General features: G+C 36.1%; 1 protein-coding gene and 1 long non-coding RNA gene across 5 annotated transcripts; one reads left to right on the plus strand and one right to left on the minus strand.

Annotated features, from left to right (window-relative positions):
• Window positions 1–835: 835 nt before the first annotated feature.
• On the plus strand, window positions 836–9172 carry LOC136266973 (uncharacterized). 3 transcript variants are annotated; one of them, XR_010706415.1, is made up of 5 exons: window positions 836–2737; window positions 3612–3713; window positions 5219–5336; window positions 5383–5588; window positions 8964–9172. It is a non-coding gene; the product is annotated as an uncharacterized lncRNA (long non-coding RNA). The 3 variants fall into 3 exon arrangements; XR_010706412.1 differs by having other exon boundaries at window positions 5383–5739; window positions 8964–9169; XR_010706414.1 differs by lacking the exon at window positions 5383–5588 and having other exon boundaries at window positions 839–2737; window positions 8964–9150.
• Window positions 9173–10910: 1738 nt separating this feature from the next.
• Window positions 10911–17335, minus strand: LOC136266820 (uncharacterized). Of its 2 annotated transcripts, XM_066061847.1 has the most exons (8): window positions 16622–17335; window positions 16435–16473; window positions 16140–16297; window positions 15461–15511; window positions 15013–15054; window positions 12537–12653; window positions 11235–11347; window positions 10911–11184 (listed from the first exon to the last, which is right to left on the minus strand). In XM_066061847.1, the coding sequence occupies exons 3-6, from the start codon at window positions 16263–16265 to the stop codon at window positions 12537–12539; spliced, it is 336 nt and encodes a 111-aa protein (XP_065917919.1). In that variant the 5' UTR covers window positions 16266–16297; window positions 16435–16473; window positions 16622–17335; the 3' UTR covers window positions 10911–11184; window positions 11235–11347. The 2 variants fall into 2 exon arrangements, with proteins under 2 accessions (XP_065917919.1, XP_065917925.1); XM_066061853.1 differs by lacking the exon at window positions 15461–15511.
• Between the last annotated feature and the right edge of the window lie 3374 nt (window positions 17336–20709).

Raw genomic sequence — 20709 nt, forward strand, 5'->3', positions numbered from 1 at the left:
ACTTCCACGGGGTAAGAAGTGGGGCAAATTCAATGGGGGGGCACCTTCAAGAGGCTACAACTCGGTTTCTGGTGCTTCATTCGGCATGAAACTTACTCAGGACATAGAACAAAAGTTGGGAAGCATGATGAAAACCATCACTTGGGCATCGGGTTGGTTTTACCTGGGTTCAAAGGATAAAACGGCTGTTTTGGGCTCAACTCGAAAAAGCCATTGTCACTAAACAACACTTCAGTAAGAAAGAATAAACAACTATGAACCATTGTATGTCAATGTGTCGATATAAACATTGTGGGACTCTTCTATCGCACTTTTCAGAAGTGTCAAAATCCTTGTGCCTACGCATTTTTTGTCAGTTATCAGCCATAACTCGCCCAGCACGGATCAAACTAACTTGCACTACTTAAATATCTGTTATACTACTCTCTTCCTTGTTCCTGACACCGTGGTTTTATTTAGAAAGACAGTCTCAACAAACCTCAGGCAAAGTAAACTCGTGCCCCAATGGCATGCATACTTTTTCTGCCCTGCAGAAGTGATTATGTAATGACTGTGACGTCAAGTGTTACCGCTCTATAGCACCATCCACCTTCCTTCTTTTGTGCATTTAAATAATCGTGTGACTTGAGATAATTGGTATATTGTACCAATACTAGCTCGCCTATTAAAAGGGGTAACAAAACCACATGATAAAGGTTGAACAAACCCCATAATAATATTATAAGATAATGTGTGATTAGTTGTGGTTGAGGATGGTATGTTAATGGGATGATGTAAGAAACCCTATACTCTCTGAAGTGGTAGTTATGTAGAAGTAAGTACATATAAGGTCATAGAATACAGTGTTTATATAGGACCTACTGTATGTAGTTGTGTACATCACTTATTAGTGTATATTATACTTTGCGTGGGAGGATCAAAGCGATACCACGTATCATATTGTCCATACAGTACTAATCAACTGCATAACTGTACTGTATGAGTCATACAGTACAGTTATGCACTTAATTGGGCAAATACAGCACACTTGGGAAAATACAGTACAGTTATACGGAGAATTTATTTAAGTAAACAACACACTGTAAATCGCTAAAGCCAACCAAACTAATCCTACGAGTTCGTTCTACAGCTAGGAATAGATTGTATAAACACTTACTGATCGTCTGATCACGAAGCTTTTTAAACATGACTCCACTAAGACAACATGATTGATCACGTGTGTGACATTGTAAATCGCTAAAACTAGCCAAACTAATCCTATTAGTTCGTTCTACGACTAGAAATAGATTATTTTATTTATTTATTTATTTTATTTAAAACTTTATGGTGTAAACACACCAAAGGCCTGAAGGTAACTTGTACCAACAGCCTTGTACATTACCCTATGTTACTTATTTACATATTTATTTACATACATACATACATACGTACAGTTGCTAAGGAGAGTTTAGATTGAAGGTGGGTGGCTGTAACTGATAAATTCTTGAGAAAGAAGTTAAGTAACATGTACAGTTGCTCTTATCGTCAAAGTTAATAACTTAATGATCATTGGTAGTAATAGGAGTCATTACATATGATTCTGTGCTGCTGGACCTTTCAATTGTGCCAAAGAGACTCTTGTTGACATAAATGTTGTTTCCTCTTAGCTTGACAAAATTCTTGTCAGTGCCATTCTGAGCTAATTGCCACCTTGTTCTCAGATAGACTGCTTCGATTGCTCTTTCTTCTCAGATTAGTTCAACACTTACTGATATCCTGATCACCGAACATCGCAACGGTTTGAGTACTAGAGAAAATCGGTCCAAGCCAGATGACCAGGAAGTACAATAGCTATAACAGTTAAAGCACCGCGTATGCTTGTGTGTATGAAAAATACAGCACTCGGGGGTGCCTTGAGGTAAATACAGCACTTGGCTTCGCGTCTTGCTGTATTAGCCTCTCGACACATCCCCTCATGCTGTATTTTCCATACACACGTGCAACGGTGCTTTAACTATAATATAGTGTAAGGAACTTGTTAAGTGTGGGAGATTTTAAAGATTGGACATTTGCGTAATTGAGGCACTATGTTAAGATCACATGATCATGAACTGCATAAGTTTAATTTTGGTCATCAGGACACTATTGGCTGGCTTTAATTACACAGCTCTACTTTCTAAATATTGTTTATACCTTGGGAGGGTGTGCTTGTAAAGTAGAACCTTTGTTCTTTAAAGTTCATGGCTATACAGTGTTAAGCTTATTGGTGTGTAGAGATTGTGTACTATTCAAGTCACTGGACCATATGTAACAGTTAGAGACCTACCATGAGGATCTTTGTGATTTTATAAACCCAAGATAAAGCCAAGGTATTTTTCTGAGTGGGCAGCCTCTAACTGACTTAGAAAATGGTGTGGGACTAGTAGATAGATTGATTGTGGGTTGAGTACAATGTCATCATGTCATCATCTTGCACAAAATGTGAACCCACAATCATTTTCCTCATTGTTATCTATAAAATAGAGCTCACTGATCTGCTCTGTGTCCTGCTATTCAGCACATTGGTGATCAAAACAACTGGCTGTCTTATACGTATGTGATTTGGTGGTGTAGTACATTGTGTGTCATTGCTTAGTTACCTTCATTCCACCCAGATGAGGTAGGACATGAGCTGTACACCACTTGATTCATTGAATAATCTACGTATTATTATCATATGAGTTTCAATAATCACAGTACAAAACCAGCCAACAATGAGGTCAGTAATACTCTCATAGAAGTATTACAAGGCTAGTTTCTTGTTAACATTTTGTGGTAAACCTATATCTCCTATATACTGTATAATACTACCATACTGTATGATGGTTAGAACTGAATGATATATGCATTTGTTTTAGTAGAGCGGCTAGCAACAAATTTTGATGAAATCATTCAGTTTGTGATAAAAGTACCAAATTTTATGTGGAAATCAAGTAAAGTATACTAAATCATTTGAGATATGGTGCCACATCAAAATCATTGCCTTAGGGCATGTTTTGAAACTTTTAAACTAGGTTATGAGCCCATTTCTGGCTACTCAGGAAACCATACAAGTACATCCAAAATCTTTTGTTTTTGCTTAAATAGCATAAATGTACCTCAAATTTACAGGTGTAATCAAAAAGTCTTTCAAAATGTGGTAAAATAACCTGTTTTAAACACTTCAAATGAACCAATATTTCAGTGTTAAAAGTACAGGTATCACCCAATAGAAATAATGTATTGCACATCTATGGCTTCATATACCATGACCCTCTGTACTTCTTAACATGACAAGCTAATGACCTGGATGGACGCCTCCCTTGATCAGCTATTGGATATGGCCATCCCTTGCTTGTCTATTCAGGTGCAAAGTTTCAGTATATTTACAATCGAGCCAGCTCAGAGAACTTTTATGGCTTCCCCTGTTGATTTTACATTTCAGATTCATTGAGCTTTATTAGATTAGTAATTTTAATGGCACCATAAATAGTAAACTCAGCAAATGTTGTACCAAGTTTGGTGCTTTTATCACAAAGTGAACAATTTTTTCACTTAGCCGCTCTACTGTTTGGCTATAAATCATTTTATGTGTTACTTTCTTTATGATGTAGCTGACAATACCAGACACTAGTTGACATAACAAAGGTGTAGGTTTTGATGACAGTCATGTCTATACCAGTACCAGAAGTGACTTATTCAGATGTTGACTTGAGGTAGGTATAGTAGTATAGTAGATGTGTATGGCTACCTCAAGTCAATGTCATGTGACAGAATTACAGAGTAACTCTACATACATATATGTTACAGGACATGTTGAGACCATGCATATTGCATGTGTTAATAAGGTCCTTTTAAGCATATGAAAAAACTGCATTAAGTTGCTGAATCATATGTAACGTGTAACCTACTGAGCAAAATATATTGACTAGTTTGTATAATTCTGTTTTGAAGAAAAAAAAACTCATCGAAATACATTTGAATAATTTTCCACACATTTTAATTTCTTTAATGAACAGTGAAAGAATGCTTGAATTGATAAATTTTATAAAACAGTGGATTTGCCTATTCAAGGATAGTACGGATGTCTTGTTTCTTTTCTGTGTCATAAAGTAAAGATGTGTTATGTGCGTTTGTTTTTGTTGTGGTAAAATAGTTTATTGTCTTAGCCTTCTTGCTTAACAACCTGAGTGGATACAGGCCAAAAGTTGTACCTTGATGAATTCCCATACATAATGAGAAAAGTCCCAACTCCATAGCTTGTTACACTTGTGACTTATGATCAATTTAGTAAACACCATCAATTTATTGTCCATATTGTTAATCTACTGTTTTGCTCTTCCTGCTGTTTATCACAATAACTCCAATAGTATTAACCCTTTATAAGCCCATTTGGTTTTCCCCTCTAGACAACAAAAATAGCTATAAACAAAGTATACGAACTGGTCCAGTTTTGTTTACTTATTTATTATTAGGTTCTGAAAAAGCAAAGCTTATAATATCACACATTGCAATATAGTAAATCTAAGGTTTGTCCAATGTACATCCAACAAAGTTTAAAAGAATTAATGTTAGTGGACATGCATAACAATGTCAGATGGTAAAGAATTCGAATCATTTATTACTCCTGCAGCAAAACTATATTTCTTCATATTTGTTTTCACATGAGCTTTAGTAACTTCAGTCCATTCGATCTTGTATAGCAAGTGTTGTATTGAAAAACTCATCAATTGGTATATCCACAAGTCTGTGTAATATCTTATACGTTATGATCATATCCATCCTCAACCTTGTATAATACAATGAGGGCAGGTTTAAATATTTCAGTCTGTCAGAATAAGTCAGGTGTGCAAGATTAGGTTGACAATCTAGTAACCCTTCTTTGAACAGCTTCCAGTTCTCTGATATCTTTAAGAAGATGAGGTTGCCAAACAACACATGCATAGTCTAAATGCAGTCTTAGGAGAGATGTGTACGACAAATGTAAAGTGTGTGGAGAGAGCGCATGAAATGTACGTTAAATAATTCCAACCATTTTAGATGCTTTACGAATTGCATTTGATATGTTGGGAAAATTTTAGATCGGTTGTCAATGTAACACCCAAATCAGACTCTTCAGTACACTGTTGAATTATAGAAATGTCAACATCTGTAGATAATGAGTATTGTCTATTTAAACTGTTGTCAATAGTCATGTGTTTACATTTGTCAATGTTCACAGATGAATGCCAAGTTACAAACCAGTTCATAAAATTATCCAAATCAGTCTGCAGCAAAGTCCAGTCAGATAGTGAAGAAATGCAATGATATAGTTTGGTGTCATCAGCAAATTCCCACAGGTTAGATGTAATAACATCAGGCAAGTAATTCATATAAACTATAAAGAATATAGGGCCCAAGACACTACCCTGAGGAACACTACTGATAACAGTAGACCAAGAAGAAGCTGATCCTCTGACACAAATCCTTTGTCTACGATTACATAAGAAATTTTGAATCCAATTAAGAATGTCTTCATTTACTCCATAATCTTCAAGTTCACAAATCAGTAGCTAGTGGGGGACTTTATCAAAGGCTTTCTGGAGATCCAGGTACATGCAAAATATCAATATCTTTACCAGCATCAAAACAGTCAGTCCAATGGTTTACCACTCTCAGTAGTTGCAGTTCACAAGATCTTCCAGAACAAAATCCATATTGTACATCAGATAAGAACGAATTTGATTCTAGGTGTTCCATTAGGTGAGTTTTTATGATGGCTTCAAGCATTTAACTATCACAGATGTTAAACTCACCGGGCGGTATTTGCTGGGTTTGGTCCTGCAGCCCTGCTTGAATATTGGTGTAACATTGGCATCCTTCCATGAGTTGGGTAGAGTGGATTCTTCAAGTGATTTATTAAAAAGCAGTGTCAAGGGTAAACTAGACTATTACAAACACCAAACAAAACATAAATAAAGGTGATAATTGTCAGGACCAGCTCACTTTTTTGTTTTCAATCTATATAGTTGAGAATATACTTCTTCAGGTGTTACAATGAGTTTATCAAAAACCGTAAGAGACGATCTGAAATTAATTGGGGGCATAGACTCTGAATTTTCCATAGTAAACACCATACAACAATAGTCACTAAGAATTGTAGCTACTTCATTGTCATTTTTAGTAGTTGTACCATCGCCTGTCTCTAGCACACCAATACCAGGCTTTGTCTTAGCTGTTTGGTTTACATATGACAGGGATTACACAAGTGCTGAAGGTCTGCAGGACACCTAGTCACACAACCTGTTTAACCTGTAAAGACACATAAACTTTTGGGGGATATGTACACAATACAGACATACAAGGTGGGGTAACTTGATTCCATTAGCCTAAAACTACGGATTGACCAAAAATCTATTCATTGAGCCACTTAGGAAAGATTAAATACTTGTTATGCAACAGTGATTTGTATTTTCTGTGATTTAAACTTCTCACCATGTATTTTACTTTGATTGTGGGTTTAATCATGTGAGTTGCATCATATAGCCCGATTCAAAATTTAATGTGGAACCTACATGTACTGGAAGTGGATAGGAGCAACCATGTAAAGCATTTAATGTTTATTTGCTGAAAAGTTACTTGTAAGGTGAGTTTTGGCCTTACATTTTAGCACAAGGATAAACCCCTTGGTACATCATTTTAAAGGTTATTACATCACGAGTAGAATGATGTAAATCGCTTAACCATAGGATGTAAGTTGTAGTGCATTGTTTACAGCCAGCGTATAGAGGCTTATGTGCCTTTAAGGGTTACAGATGTCACAGTAGTTAGTTCTTACTCAGTGAGTCTCATATGATACTTAGTGTGATGTATTGGCATACATGATTTACTGCTCTATCAGAGTAGATGCTTAGTTTGTTAACTTTTTGTTACATCCAGTATACGCTTTATTAGAGTATCTAAATTTCCCTACTCATGTCAAGTGAACTACACAATAGATTAAGGGGCGTGGTTAACATATCTTGTTTTCTACAGTAGAAACTGTAGCTGGGAATGTGGTTACCATGATCTGATTGTTTAAGGATGTGGTAGTGTGTTCTGAACTTTTGATTGTTAAAGGGAGGGTTGCTATGCAATTGTTTTATACAGAAAGTACAACTACAGGTATCTACTCCCTCTTACAATAGTGCATGTATGTGTTTCAAATACGTACGTAGTTTAGTCTAAACATGCTTCTCTAAGAAAAGTGTTTATAAGGGAAATTAACAGCTTGGTATTGTTTCGTTATGAAGTGGAAGATGACCAGTATGATTGAAGGTACTGTGAAAGGCAAGGCACAGAGGGCAAACACTCTTTGAAAACCCCAAGTGATCTGAGTTAAGTACTATGGTTTAAAATCGTAGCTGTACATTTTATCCCTAGCCTTGTGAGTGTAGTTAGTGAGGCAGACAAGTAGGCAGACCAATACTGTATAATTATTTACAAATTTTCGAGGTATGTAATTTTCATGAATCAATGAATTTCACTGGTTTTATTTTTGAGGATCACTCATTTTCACTGAAGTTATCTATGAAACATAGGTGTACCATTAAATTTAGCAGAAAGTTGAGTCACTACGAAAATTGCGTCCATTGAAAAATTTTATGTATACGATCATCGTGTTCTGGTGATTTTTAAAATGAAAAATACATTTCTGTAGAATTTAATGCTGAAATTGATACTAAGTGTAGTACTGTTCCTTAACTTGAAGTCTTTTAGACCTGAAGTGTTGAAATATATAACAAACACATGTTTTGCTATGTTGGTAGATTCAGCCTTGTCTCTCCCAAATCACCTACCACTATTACAAGTATCCTTTATAACAATGATGTACATATCTTAGCCCTGGTCTTCTATGATTAACCAACCCATCAGTGTAGGTGTGTGTTCTATTAGAGTATTTCAATGACACTACCGTATAACGGGAAATTTTCGAAAGGTTAAATTTTCGAAAAAGAGTGCTTGATTGGAAATTCGAAAAAATATTTTCAAAACAATGCCTCTTTACCGCACCGCACAGTAGATAATTAATTCACAGAGGAAACTAACAGTGCATGGTTGCGTTCATCACATACATAGCTGCTTTGATTGTTCAGTATAGCTAGATAAAAGCCCAATCTAGCTTTGATAGAATCTCGTCTAGCTACCCTAGAGTCTTCCTTAATTTGTAGGTTGAACCATGTTGCTTGGCGGACTTCGTCTCAGAGGCCTGCGGATCGAGCTGCGGATTGAACCATAAGTAACTAATTGAAATTGTACACATGTAATTGCACATCAGCATTATACCCCTGGAGGGTCCTGCTGATTAACAATAAATAAATAAATAAATAATAATAAGCTAAGTACATGGCGTTTTTCAGCCCATATAGATGTTGGCTGATAATTATAGTCTTTCCTAGTAATTTCTGGTCTCTCGAGCTCTTATAGGCTTCAAGACTCGTGGCGTCATTCGTGCTCACTCATATACACGCGCATGCATGGTATCTAGCTATAGCTATATGGCTAGCTACTTGTTTGTGCCCCAGTGCCTAGCTATAAACTAATACATTAGGCCTATAGCTAACTGATATAAGTAGAAACTATGCATGCGTGCACTCGCAAAATTCATTCATATATATACCTAACCATACTTTCTTTGATTGTCATTTCAAAGCCGGGATGTACTATTTTCGAAAAAATATTTTCGAAAACACATTGTTATTTTCGAATTTTTCGAATATTTAACCTTTCGAAAATTTCCCGCTATACGGTATGTCATAAAGTGGTCCCATGGAAGAAACCACTGACGTGCTACATGGATATTGGTGTGTTTATTGATAACTCATTAGTGTAACATGTCAGCATTAGTGTCCACACAACACACTACATTGTGTTTTTATATTGTTGTTGTATGTAATTGTTATATGTATGGGTATGTTTGTTTACTTTGTGGTTTTCTTCCTTTACAGTAAACAAGAAAATTCATGAAGTACTAACCATGGCCACTACCCCATGAACACTACTACTATGTGTAATAAACATTATGTAACACTTTGTAAAGACTGTAACTACATGATGTTGTGTTTAACTAATTCTTCCTTGATCATCATTGTGTGGAGTAAAATGACAATGATTAATGACTCTATGAAATATGTTATTGGCTATAAGTGTACTACATGTATGTGTCACCAATATGGAAAAATAGAATAGACAGGTACAATACTTTACTTGATGTCAACTTTTTATTTGAGACCACCAAAATACAGTGACTGGTGTAATTGGAGATTATGGAAATGATCAAAACTTCAGTAAAACTAGTGTGATCTATTAAGAACACCTGACTACATGTCTGTCAAGTGTAATGAGGTCCTACATCACTTCATCAAGATCGGCTCAAGGAATTTGCAGGGTTCAAAATTTATTTTCTGTTACATACACACTGAATATCTAGGGGGTCTGGAGTCATGCTCCTCCTGAAAATTATGTGTACTCACTCAAATTGAATCAGGTAACAAATTTCACTAAGATAATCTTTCAAACTGACATTTAAACATGTTAGGAATTAATTTGGCTGCTAGTTATGCTTGGCATAGTTTGGCTAAGGGTGGAGCTATACATGTAAAGTTTGAAGTGTACAACAGCCGTAACAATTCTGGGAGTCGGGATGTCCTACGTCAATTGATAAATTTAATCTAAGCCCCCAGGAAAAATTTCAGGTCTTAGCAGTTTCTGGAAACACTTCAGCATCCATCTACACACATCCATCCCTGCTTCATGACATCAATAATAAGATGAAGAGGCTACACTTATGAGATATTCAAGTTGGTAACTGAAAATTATAGTGGTTATATTGAGCTATGCTTTGTCCATGTGGGTGACAGTGGTATGGCGGATCTGGCAAAATGGGGCGTGTGCCCATCCCCTCCTCCCCCCCAAAGAAAAGGATACACCATCCAGATACTCTAATAGAGCAGTCAGTCAAATATTCTAATAGAACAGTCACCTTACATAACGATAACACTAGTACTATTAAGAATACTCCATAGTTACTGAGTTAGAATCTACACATATAGTGTCTAAGTGTACCTCATGTATGAATACACTTATCCTACTAAACACGTGGTCTTGCATATGCCATATATAGCTACATGTATAAAGCTAGCTGAACTACTCATGATAGTCACCAGGAGCTTATAAGTGCCAAAGGTGCGAAACTTCAATGAGGTTGTGTGGTAACAGTGCTGAAATCCAAAGTTACCTTATATGGAACACCACTAATATTGTTGAAACCTCACCAACCACACAGGCCACCCTACACTCCTGCTCTGTCATTATAAACACATTCACTAGTGCTGTGCAGCATGAAATGAGCAGTACTAGTTGTGGATCAACAGTTTTAGCCTGTTTGCTAGGCTGCAGGCTGGTTAGTAACACTTCTCCTCTTGTTGCTGTCTCACATGCTATAAAATTAATACAAGTCCATTGGTGTATCCCATCACTATAAGAACTGTTGCATTACAAATGCTTCTTACTAATTGCTTATGTAACGAAACCACCAACAGGTGGCCTGTGGTGTTCCAAAATAAGGCAATATTTCACTATAGAAGTCCCACATGGTTAAATGCATTCGTTTCACGCTCCTTCGGCACTTATAAGCTCCTGTAGTCACTTATCCCTGTGCAACTCTCACTTACAAAGTAGATTTTTTTTTTGCATAATTAAAGCAATTCAATCTACATGTTAAAATCTGAAAGCTTTGCACCCCCAAACTTCCTGTGTCTACTACCCACCTTGCCCAACCCTGAATTCACTCAAGCGAAGTGTTGTTCACTATACAAAACCTCAGTCCTACTGTATGAAGGTATGTTAATAAAGTCATAATACCACAAAGGGTTCCCTGTCATTTACATGTTAAGTTGTGTTATATGATTGTTGTTTTAATTTACACAGAAATTATAATACAGTTGTCCAACTAGTACAGTAGTGACCACATCCACCTCTACAGGAGATGAGGATCTGGTGATATTAGTCAGTATTCTTGGATGTGTTTAAAATACATTAAGCATGTCTTAGACATGTGGTACTGGATTATAGACAGATGATCCTAACCAATGTCACCAGACCCTATACCCTAATGTGGAGGTGTGGTGTGGGTGTGAGTAGTCTGTGGAGATAATGTTGCAATGCCTCCTAAAAAAAAAATGTTTAAGTGACATATCCACATTAGGTAATACACGTACCTTATCAGGGGAAGTCTCTCATGTGATCACTTGACAACCACAACAAATCTTTTACTTCAGTAGATGTCACTACACTGGGTGGATCACATGATCAGGACACCTTTGATGCTGTGCTACCTATAATAAACCAGGTGTTAACTGGGCACTAACTCTTTCTAAAGCTACAGAGCCATACTATGACACACAACATTACAAGTCTCCCTGCTATATTATACCACCTTACCACAATAAGCTCATCCATATAATTATGGGCTAACCACAAACACAATACCAGGTTCTTACATTACAGTATGTACCAATAGTTGCTGTTCTGGACATTTGAAAAGTATAGCATAATATTAATTATTGTAATAATTAGTGCATAAACGAATCTACTGCATTCATTCAATTGTTTGAAGGGTACATCATTCAAATGACAAAAGTGAAGTTCGAATTTTGCGCAAGCACAACCTGGCCATATTAGTGAGCAGAAGAACGTAAGAATCCAACTGCTCAACACGTCATGAATAATTTCACCGTGGGCAGTTACACTTGAGACACTAGAAAGTAATGGAAGGTGGTTGTGCTAGGTGTTTGACAAGTTAATTATCTTGCACCACAAGTGGCCACACCCACCGATAATCATGAAGTGCAGTTGGGACAAGCTGTAGAGGAAGAATATTGGTGAGTTGTGTACTACTGTAAGGTCTTTTAGCAGCAGCTATACATTTTGTTTTGTGTTTTCTCCAGCTGCTATATCCTGTTAAACAGATAAGTAATAGTGTCAACGTGAGAAATTCCACTTGCCAAAGGGAGCCAAAACAAAAAGTGGATTTAGCTACAATACACTCAAAATTATTCCACCTACATAATAGTAGCTAAATATTCATCAATCCTTCGAATATTGCATTCAAATCTTCAAAGCATAAAATCGACATCGATTTATGCACTAGTAATAATACATGTAAATTACTGGTAAGTTATTAAAATTTAATGTATTTCATAATTCACCAATTATTTTTGTAATTCATTGTTTATATTAATTGCTAGGGATGAGTGAGACGCCAAAATTTTAGGCAATCTATAGCATTGTCTAACTGAACAGTCATTTTTGATTTTAAACACTGGATAATCATTGTGTACTATATGTGAGTGGTCCCAACATGTCCACAATACACATGGGGCTCCATGATATCTTCTGCCACATGACACTGATATAAGGTAGTCATGTACATTTACTATACTAGTATTCAGTGAGTGACTAGCCAATGTTCTAAAAATAGCCATTATGTTCCCACCCTTATTTAGAACCCTACAGTGTACCTACCTCAAGTGAACCTTCACATCTGAATAAGTCACTTTTGGTACTGGTACAGGCATGACTGTGAGTCTCTGGTCATCAAAATGTTCCAACTCCACATAGTTGTTCTTGTGGTGCTTCTGTGAGTGAATTATAAAAGATAAACAAACATGCCATTGAATTTGACAACTATTTTATGCAGGTAGTGAGATTGGTGGGTTTTATATTGAAACACAAAATGGAGTCAGATGACGAGTTAAGGCTAGAGGTCAAATTTGGGGTCCCCATGGACCTTTTGTGCACTCAAATGGCTCCAACTAAGCAATTTGTGGATTAACCCAGATAAGGATGGTCATGCATTATAAGCCTACGAGGTAAAATTATGCAATCAAGCATTGTTCTAGGTATTAAGGCTTGTTTAGCAGCTAGGAAAGCAGTGAGAAGGTTTGTAAGGATGCTGGGATGCTCTGGTATGGATATACAATTTTGTCCTTTAGAATATTAAGAGGTATGAATGTTGAATTAGTTCAACACTTTCTTCTTTACTGGGTAAGTTTGTCCTTTACTCATCTTTTTGCACTGCATACAAAGGAGAAATTGGTGAAGAAAAATCAATTGTGTATGATCGCTTCGACGTAACATAAACTAACGCTTGAGTATCCTTGGGTTTACTACAACAAAACAAATATTTTCCAACTCCTCTTGAGCAGGTGAATAAGATGATATCTAGGTTTTTATTGTTAGTCCCTTCCTCCACTAAGAAAGAGTCGCTCAAATATTTATGGATTTTAAAATAATACGCAAGTATTTCTCTCATTGTAATCAATGCTTTATACTGTAAATTTAGGCTTGCGCGATTGTGTCGGGTTTTTGCAGATCCGGTCACAAATACTCTAAGAAGATTTCTGATATTTCCAATTTCATGTAATAACCTGTGGGCCATAGCTAGGCTGTAAACCAGTTGCACTAAATGGAAGTTTTAACCCTTAAACCTGTAAAGAACTTTAGCAGAATGTGTGTTTACATATTACTGGCATACTTGGTGACTTAAAAAGGAGAAACTTAACTCTTTGTGGTTAAAACTTGGTTAAAACTCTGTTAACTGGGCTACTTGGAGAAGTTTAAATGAACACTGCAGCTACAAAGGCTTATTTGCTATGAAAAGTGTCAAAGGATCCCAATGCGCTAGTCCATCATTGCGTGTTCTTGCCACGTGTATAGTTTTGATTGTGGGTTTAATCACATGAGTAATAGATGCCCTGATGGAGAATTCAATGACACAAATAGCAAGTTGATAGGAGCAACCATTGTTAAGTTATAAATAATTTTGTAAAGGTATGTAACGTTTTGTGTTTTTTTTTTACTGAAAAGCTGCTTACATGGCAGGTTTTGGCTCTACAGTTTCATGCTGGGGTAAAACCCAGGGTACCATTTTACTGATTATTACAGAACAAGTAGAATAGCATAAAGTGCATAGCAATAGGAAAATTACAGCACTTTGTCTTAGGCATGTGTATTAGGACCAGTTTTCTGGCCTGTGTGAGTTTAAGGGTTATGAGGACTTTATTGCTGAAGATAGGAAAATGTGACAAGGAAGATATGCAGATGACAATATAAATTCATTGTGGTGATAAATGGTACAAGTCGAGTTCTATCAACTACAAATGAATGATTCTAGTTAGTCCATCACTATAAGTTTTGATTTACAACTTATTGTGATTGTGCACACACGACCAGTCATAATAAAATTACACAATAAGCAAAAACTACTTCACATTACAGCCTGTACATGTAATTGTAGTAACTGTATCTAGAGGTGTACCGATAATCGGATAGGCCAAAATATCGGCCACCGATATGGCATTTTTTTACCAACATTGGTATCAGTACAGAACAGTAGGAGGACCAATATCGCTACCGATATTTATACAGCAATAGTTTGTACATAAACGGATTATAATATTGGTTTTCTATGTTATCCATGTGGCTGTTTAGTGGCAGTGGCTTATTGTTCACTCTACAGCAAGTGCTATGCTATGAGAAGCCATACAAATACACACAATTCTAGTGTTCGTTGCTGGAAAGCTTATCAGTCTTAAATAAAAGAAGCAGTTGTTATATATTTGTATATAGTACCTTTGTAATATAAAAGAACAGTCACAAGATAACCAAGAAAACCTGCTCAGCCTTCACACAAGCCAATAAATATCCATTTAAGGCTCTGTGGGAGTATGCATAAAAATGTCTGTGGGTGCCTAATTGTCTGGAGTGCACAATAGAAACCCAAGCCAATATCACCATGGCATGGAGTGAGCAATGAACATATCCACGAGTTGTTTTACAGTAGGTAAATGTACACTTTTGCATAGATTAACTATGACTTTTGTTTGTAATGCAAATATCGGATTGACTATCGGTCATCGGCTTCTTTTGGTGGTATCTATACCGGATATCGGTACATGCCAAAAACCCATATCAGTATCTAACTGTATCACTGACCTTTATCATGTCAACTACTGCATAAGTGTCTGGTATTGCCGGCTGTATAAAATAAAGTGAAAATAAGTTAGTGAATAATACATGCATACAATACCAATTATGTACTATAACTATTGCTGCATATGTCATGATGTTGGAGTAATAAGAATTGTAAACCTGTCCTCTTAAATCACCGGAATGTAGTGTGTGTAGTGTGTGCGTGCGCTTGTGTGCATGGTGTAGGCACATGAAACAGTGATTTTACTCTATTTCACTAATAAATTCAGAGGCCCTTACAAAACAAAGTAGATGGCCTTGATGTTTATGTAAAGTGCTAACTAAACATCCACTAAGCCCCTCCCCTTATCCTACCTCTTCTGGTGTGTGTATGTGTGTGTGTGGTGTACATGTGTGTAGTGTTCGTGTGTGTAGTGTTCATGTAACAATACAACACACTGAACACAAGAACCTTTTGTGGTTCTGTTGATTCACTAAAAGTTCTTGTCGGTGATTTTTCTCCCTATACAGTGTATATTCAACAAAAGGAACTGTACAATACAACACAATAAATCCTACAAGGCTGGATGTAGTATGTACAATGAAGGTTTAGGCTTTTAACCAGTGTATGATGTGACATGTTTTATCACACACTAAAAGATATTATAAATTCAGCTACTGGTTTTAACTGTAACAACATACATTACAACTACAGCAAATGTGACTATCTCAGCAAGTTCGCAAAACCATTTTTTTTTCTCAGTTCTCAGTGTAGAAGCAATGGGTGAGCCTATTGTGGTGAGCAGTTTAGGAATTATATTAGTCAGTATGAACAACCAAGAAATTAATTTGTATGATGACTACACTGAAAATAAATCAAATTCACATCATTTGCATTGGTCTACAGAGTTGGAATTTGGCTTAAAAATGATCACCATGAACTGGCAAATCAGTTAAGATAAGATTTTATCCTTTGACATATATATGTAGATGTATGAAGGCATTTTAAATAAAGAAATGACAACTATTTTGCATATGTCTACTGCATCACATGTGAAATACATAATATGATTGAGGTTAAAGAAACGAAACTATCTCCATGAACATGTGAATATAAAATGGTGTATAGGTGTAATTGATTTGAGATTTACCTTCCCTGAGTCTAAAACTTGTACATTGTTTCCTTTGTAGCATGAGAATTTGGTTTTCTCAAAAAGCATGGTAGGTGGGCAGGTTTTTGCTGAGACGGTCACAAATATAAATATCATCAAATACATTTGAAGTCTGCAACTTCACTGTACGTCGACAACTAAACACACATAAAAAAAATACATTCAAAGATTTGATATAGCGTACTATTTAACAAATCAAGACATATATTTAAAAACTAAAATTCCAAGAGTACAGTACATGCACTGAGTCAATATGTGCCAATCAATTACTTACCGGGCTTTTGAATTCTGAAACTTCATTGTATGTTGGTATCTACACAAAAATAGTTGGACAACCAAACATCAATATCTTTCTGAAGAGCACAATTCCATGCAGTTATGAGTTTGAAAAAAGGAGGCAAACTTTATGCCATCTCTAACGTACGTATTTAAATGTACACTATGCACATATACACACGTACCTCATATGTGCTTTCAGAAAAATTTCTTTTTCTATAACCAAAACACCAGTAGTTAATTCTACAATGTATGGTTACATAGATCAAAATTACCGTATTTCTATAAATATAAGCTGCGAGAAATTTTCACGAGACAAATTTTCGTGTTAAAAAATTTTCACCGGTGTCCTCAAGCGACGAAAATTTTCTAACAATGAATTACATAACTTTACTAATTCTATGCGGCCATTTTTTGAGAAGCAGAACAACAAGCAGCGAAACTGAAGTGTGGCATCTCCGTTCCATGGAGGCTGTGCCTCAGATTTAGAAGTTGTCCATCACAAATCAAGCAATGGACTGGAGTGGTAGAAGCTCATTCCATGCAACTTGCATATTTGTACATATATACTTTATTTAATGTATCCTGTAGTAGCTGTCTGTCACGGAATGGCATCATTACCAACGTGCAGCGAAGTAGACGAAGCGAGACGAACCCCTCTCAGGGAGAACTTTGTTTTTAAAAGACTGCAGCAGGCATATGCTTGACACGCCAATGGCCAAGCCTCGATCCAGGTGGCCAGAAAGTAGTTTACCGAATTCGTTCAACTTCTCGAATATTACGTTGGTAAAAAATTTTCGTGTAATTAATTTTCGTCGGATGCTACCTTCGACGAAATATTTTTAACGGTTTATAATTATAGAAATACGGTACTTACTGGTTTTTTCAAGTCTACAACTTCAGTATACGTTGGCATCTACAATAAGGAATGAATCATTTTAAGACACATGTGTAATTTAGTGATGCCACAATATAGAATTGTATATCATGATACAATATGATATACAGTGTACACTTATGCTCATCATCACTTTACTGCATATTTATGTATGGTGTTATTGAAACCAGGTCACTGTATGACCTGCTGACCCTAATTAAACTGAGGTTTGCCAAGAGCTGTACGTTTCGGCATAGATAATAGAGTACATAACAGGATAAGAAATGTAATAATGTGATGTCACTAAATGGCTTACTTTAACCCTTAAACTCACAGAGAACTTTTGGGGAATGCATGTTTACACAATATGGGAACACATGGTGACACTAGTTGGGGAAACTGAATTCTTACAGCCTACAACTACACATTTATTAAAGGTATGTCCACTGGACTACTTAGAGAAGGTTAAATGAACACTGTAACTTACTTGTTATGAAGCAATGAACAACTGTGAGTTGCGTCTCCGTGTTTCAAAATTCTTGCCACATGTATAATCCTGTTTACTATGTGAGCTGTATATGGCCTAATAGAAAATTTATCAGTGAATCAAATGGAAGTTGTTGCAAGGTGATAGGAGCAACTGCCATTGAGTTATTGACCATTTTATAAAGGTATGTAAAGGGTTTGTGTGTTTCCTTAGCGAAAAGTTATTTTCATGGCCAGTTTTGGCATCACCATTTAGTGTTAGGGTAAACCCCTAGGTACTGTTTAATTATTGTTACATCAAAAGTAGAATGATGTAAATTGCGTAGCCATAGGATGGACGTTTCAAAAGTTACAGCGCTTTGTGAAAGGCGTGCGTATTTATTTTTAAATCCAGTTTCCTGGATTATGCGGGTTTAAGAGCTGAACCCCATAACTTTCTTTGCAAATATATGTGACCATCTCAGCAAAAACCTGTCTAGTTCACACAAGCATGCATTTTGAGAAAAATTAAATTTAAAAAAATTGGTGAAATTATGCGTGTTACAAAGAAACTTTTATGTAAGTTTTAATTGAGCCATTACTCAGTGAAGGAAGACTCAAATTGATTAAACCTATTATACCATCTTATTCGCCTACTCCTGGGGAGTTTGAAAATCTTTGTTAAATTTCTGTAACTCCAATGGTTTGCGTGTCACATGCGTTCGTTTATGATGCGATAGACGTAAGCGAAACCGTTGCCATTTCTTCAATAAAACTTCCTTCGTATGCCTATGTGGAAGTAACTGCTGGGCAAAAACTAAACCTTGGTCGATCTGCCAACCCATGGTGAACATTGTAAGCCAAATCCCAAACCTGTAGACTAATCCAAACGGAAGTTATGACTGTGAATGTAAGCATCTGTAGTATATTTTTAGTATAATTACTGTACAAATCGATTTCCTTGCTCTTCCTACTGTCTAGTGATGTAATTCCAAAATTACTCACCATAATCGACTGAAACTTTGGTGGACCATTCCTTGAACAATGCAGATAATGCTGAGAAAATAAAAAGAAATTTGGAAGTTGTGCGAACTAGACGGGTTATTGCTGAGATGGTCACATATTCTATCCTTTTAGTATGAAACTTACTCTAGCAATTCAACCACATTTTAAAACACACTGATTTTTCAACAGCAAAAGGCTATGTTAGTACTATATCATTACAGAACCACAAGAAGGTTACAGTCTGTAACACAGGGCCGCTATGAGCGAATTACAGTAAGTATTCAATTATCCAGACACTCAAATATCCAGACTCTCGATCATCCAAAACAGTATGAATAACTGTTCTATTAGAGTATTCTAACATTTACCGTATGTTCTATTAGAGTATTTTGACAATCACCGTATGTTCTATTAGAGTATTTTGACAGTTACCGTATGTTCTATTAGAGTAGTTAAACAAAACTGTGCATAAAAATGAATGAGATTCACTTAAAACCAGACAAATTCACTTATCTGAACACGTTTGTAATTGAACCGGCACAAGGTGTTCAGATAACAGGGAACCCACTGTAACTTTAAAATGTAAGCAACTTAAATTTAAAATGTAATGACCATTCATACTAGTATATTCATTGAAATTATAAATCTTTTGTCAAATAGTCTTTTAATGTTAGTAATCCCAGGTATTCAAATCACACTGGACACTAATTGGCAGTACTGGACATGTGAGGCATTCCCCATTGTGATGTGCATTAAAATGAAATGATGTTTTATATAATTCTATTCGCCTTTTGTTTCAGCAGGTTGTGGGCGTGTGCCTGGTTTACTGAAATTAATTTCATAATTAAGTCTGTATTAAACTTCCACACTCATAAATTTTGCTCCGAGACGGTTTCTTTTTGGCGGTCTGAAATACAGGTATTGTGACTCTTCATATACTTTGTGAATGGTCTTCCCTTTTGGTTTTATAGAGGTTTAACAGTTTTTAAAACAACACTGAAGGCCTTAGGCTACCAGAGATATCGTATCCTTCAAGTTGAAAGGGAGGCATTACTCGTGCTTATGTGAACAAAAATGAAGGACAGCCTTGAGGCCTTTTCTAAACAATTCGCATGAGAAAACATGATAGACACACTATAAAACAGTTGAAGGGGTCATGGAAATAAGGGACACATGTGCCACTTTACATTTTTAATTTCTTCAACATTGGAATGGCTTGATTTAGCTATGTGAATAATGTTGTCACTAAGTAAACAATAAAACTTAAAAGTTCATGGCAGTATCAAAATAATTTTAAGCAAACATTCTAATTCAATTATGTACCAAAATTTTGTTTAATGGCCCACCACCATGGTCGCCTAAATTTTCAAATGGTGCTTGTCCCATTTTGCAGCTGACCCCTTCAATTGAGATACTTCTGTGCATAATTTGCAGTTCAAAATGGTTTGTATTATGCTTCCTTAGCAGTGCATAGCAACGTAATCAGCGAATTATTCATGAATCATGAAATACACTAAATCACAGTATATTTAACTAGCTGAATAAATAATAGCAATATACCATAATCACTTGATTTGTTGTGCCGCGCCCTTGAATAGTACCACACCATACTTTTGTAATTACTCTTTACTAGTGCTCTCATAACTTTAGTATTAATCTCCATCTTGATATAAGAAAGGCATTGTCCTGGTAAAACTTAAACGGCTGTCACATAATCGAAATTCCCTTTAGTAAATTGACCACGTAGCACGAGGCGTGACATGGTTGTGCTACAAGGACTTGAGTGAAAGAAAGGTCTTGTATAGAAGTTAGTAGCAACGTGTTGTGATTGTTTCATAAAACTAGCTATAGTAGTGGTTTAAAGTGTTAGTAGTGCACCCTCGAATAATACCACAGTGAGGCACTATTCGAAGGATTTTATCTTCA

Source organism: Dysidea avara, chromosome 1, assembly GCF_963678975.1.
Source record: "Dysidea avara chromosome 1, odDysAvar1.4, whole genome shotgun sequence".
NCBI classification, from domain to species: Eukaryota; Metazoa; Porifera; class Demospongiae; order Dictyoceratida; family Dysideidae; genus Dysidea; species Dysidea avara.

Coding starts and splice junctions, on each gene's coding strand:
- LOC136266820 (XM_066061847.1), bottom strand. CDS start 16,265: ATGTATTTGATGATATTTATATTTGTGACCGTCTCAGCAAAAACCTGC. Junction 15,512..16,139: donor AAGTTTTAGACTCAGGGAAG/GTAAATCTCAAA, acceptor TACACTGTATAG/GGAGAAAAATCACCGACAAG. Junction 12,654..15,012: donor CAGTAGTTGACATGATAAAG/GTCAGTGATACA, acceptor ATTCACTCACAG/AAGCACCACAAGAACAACTA.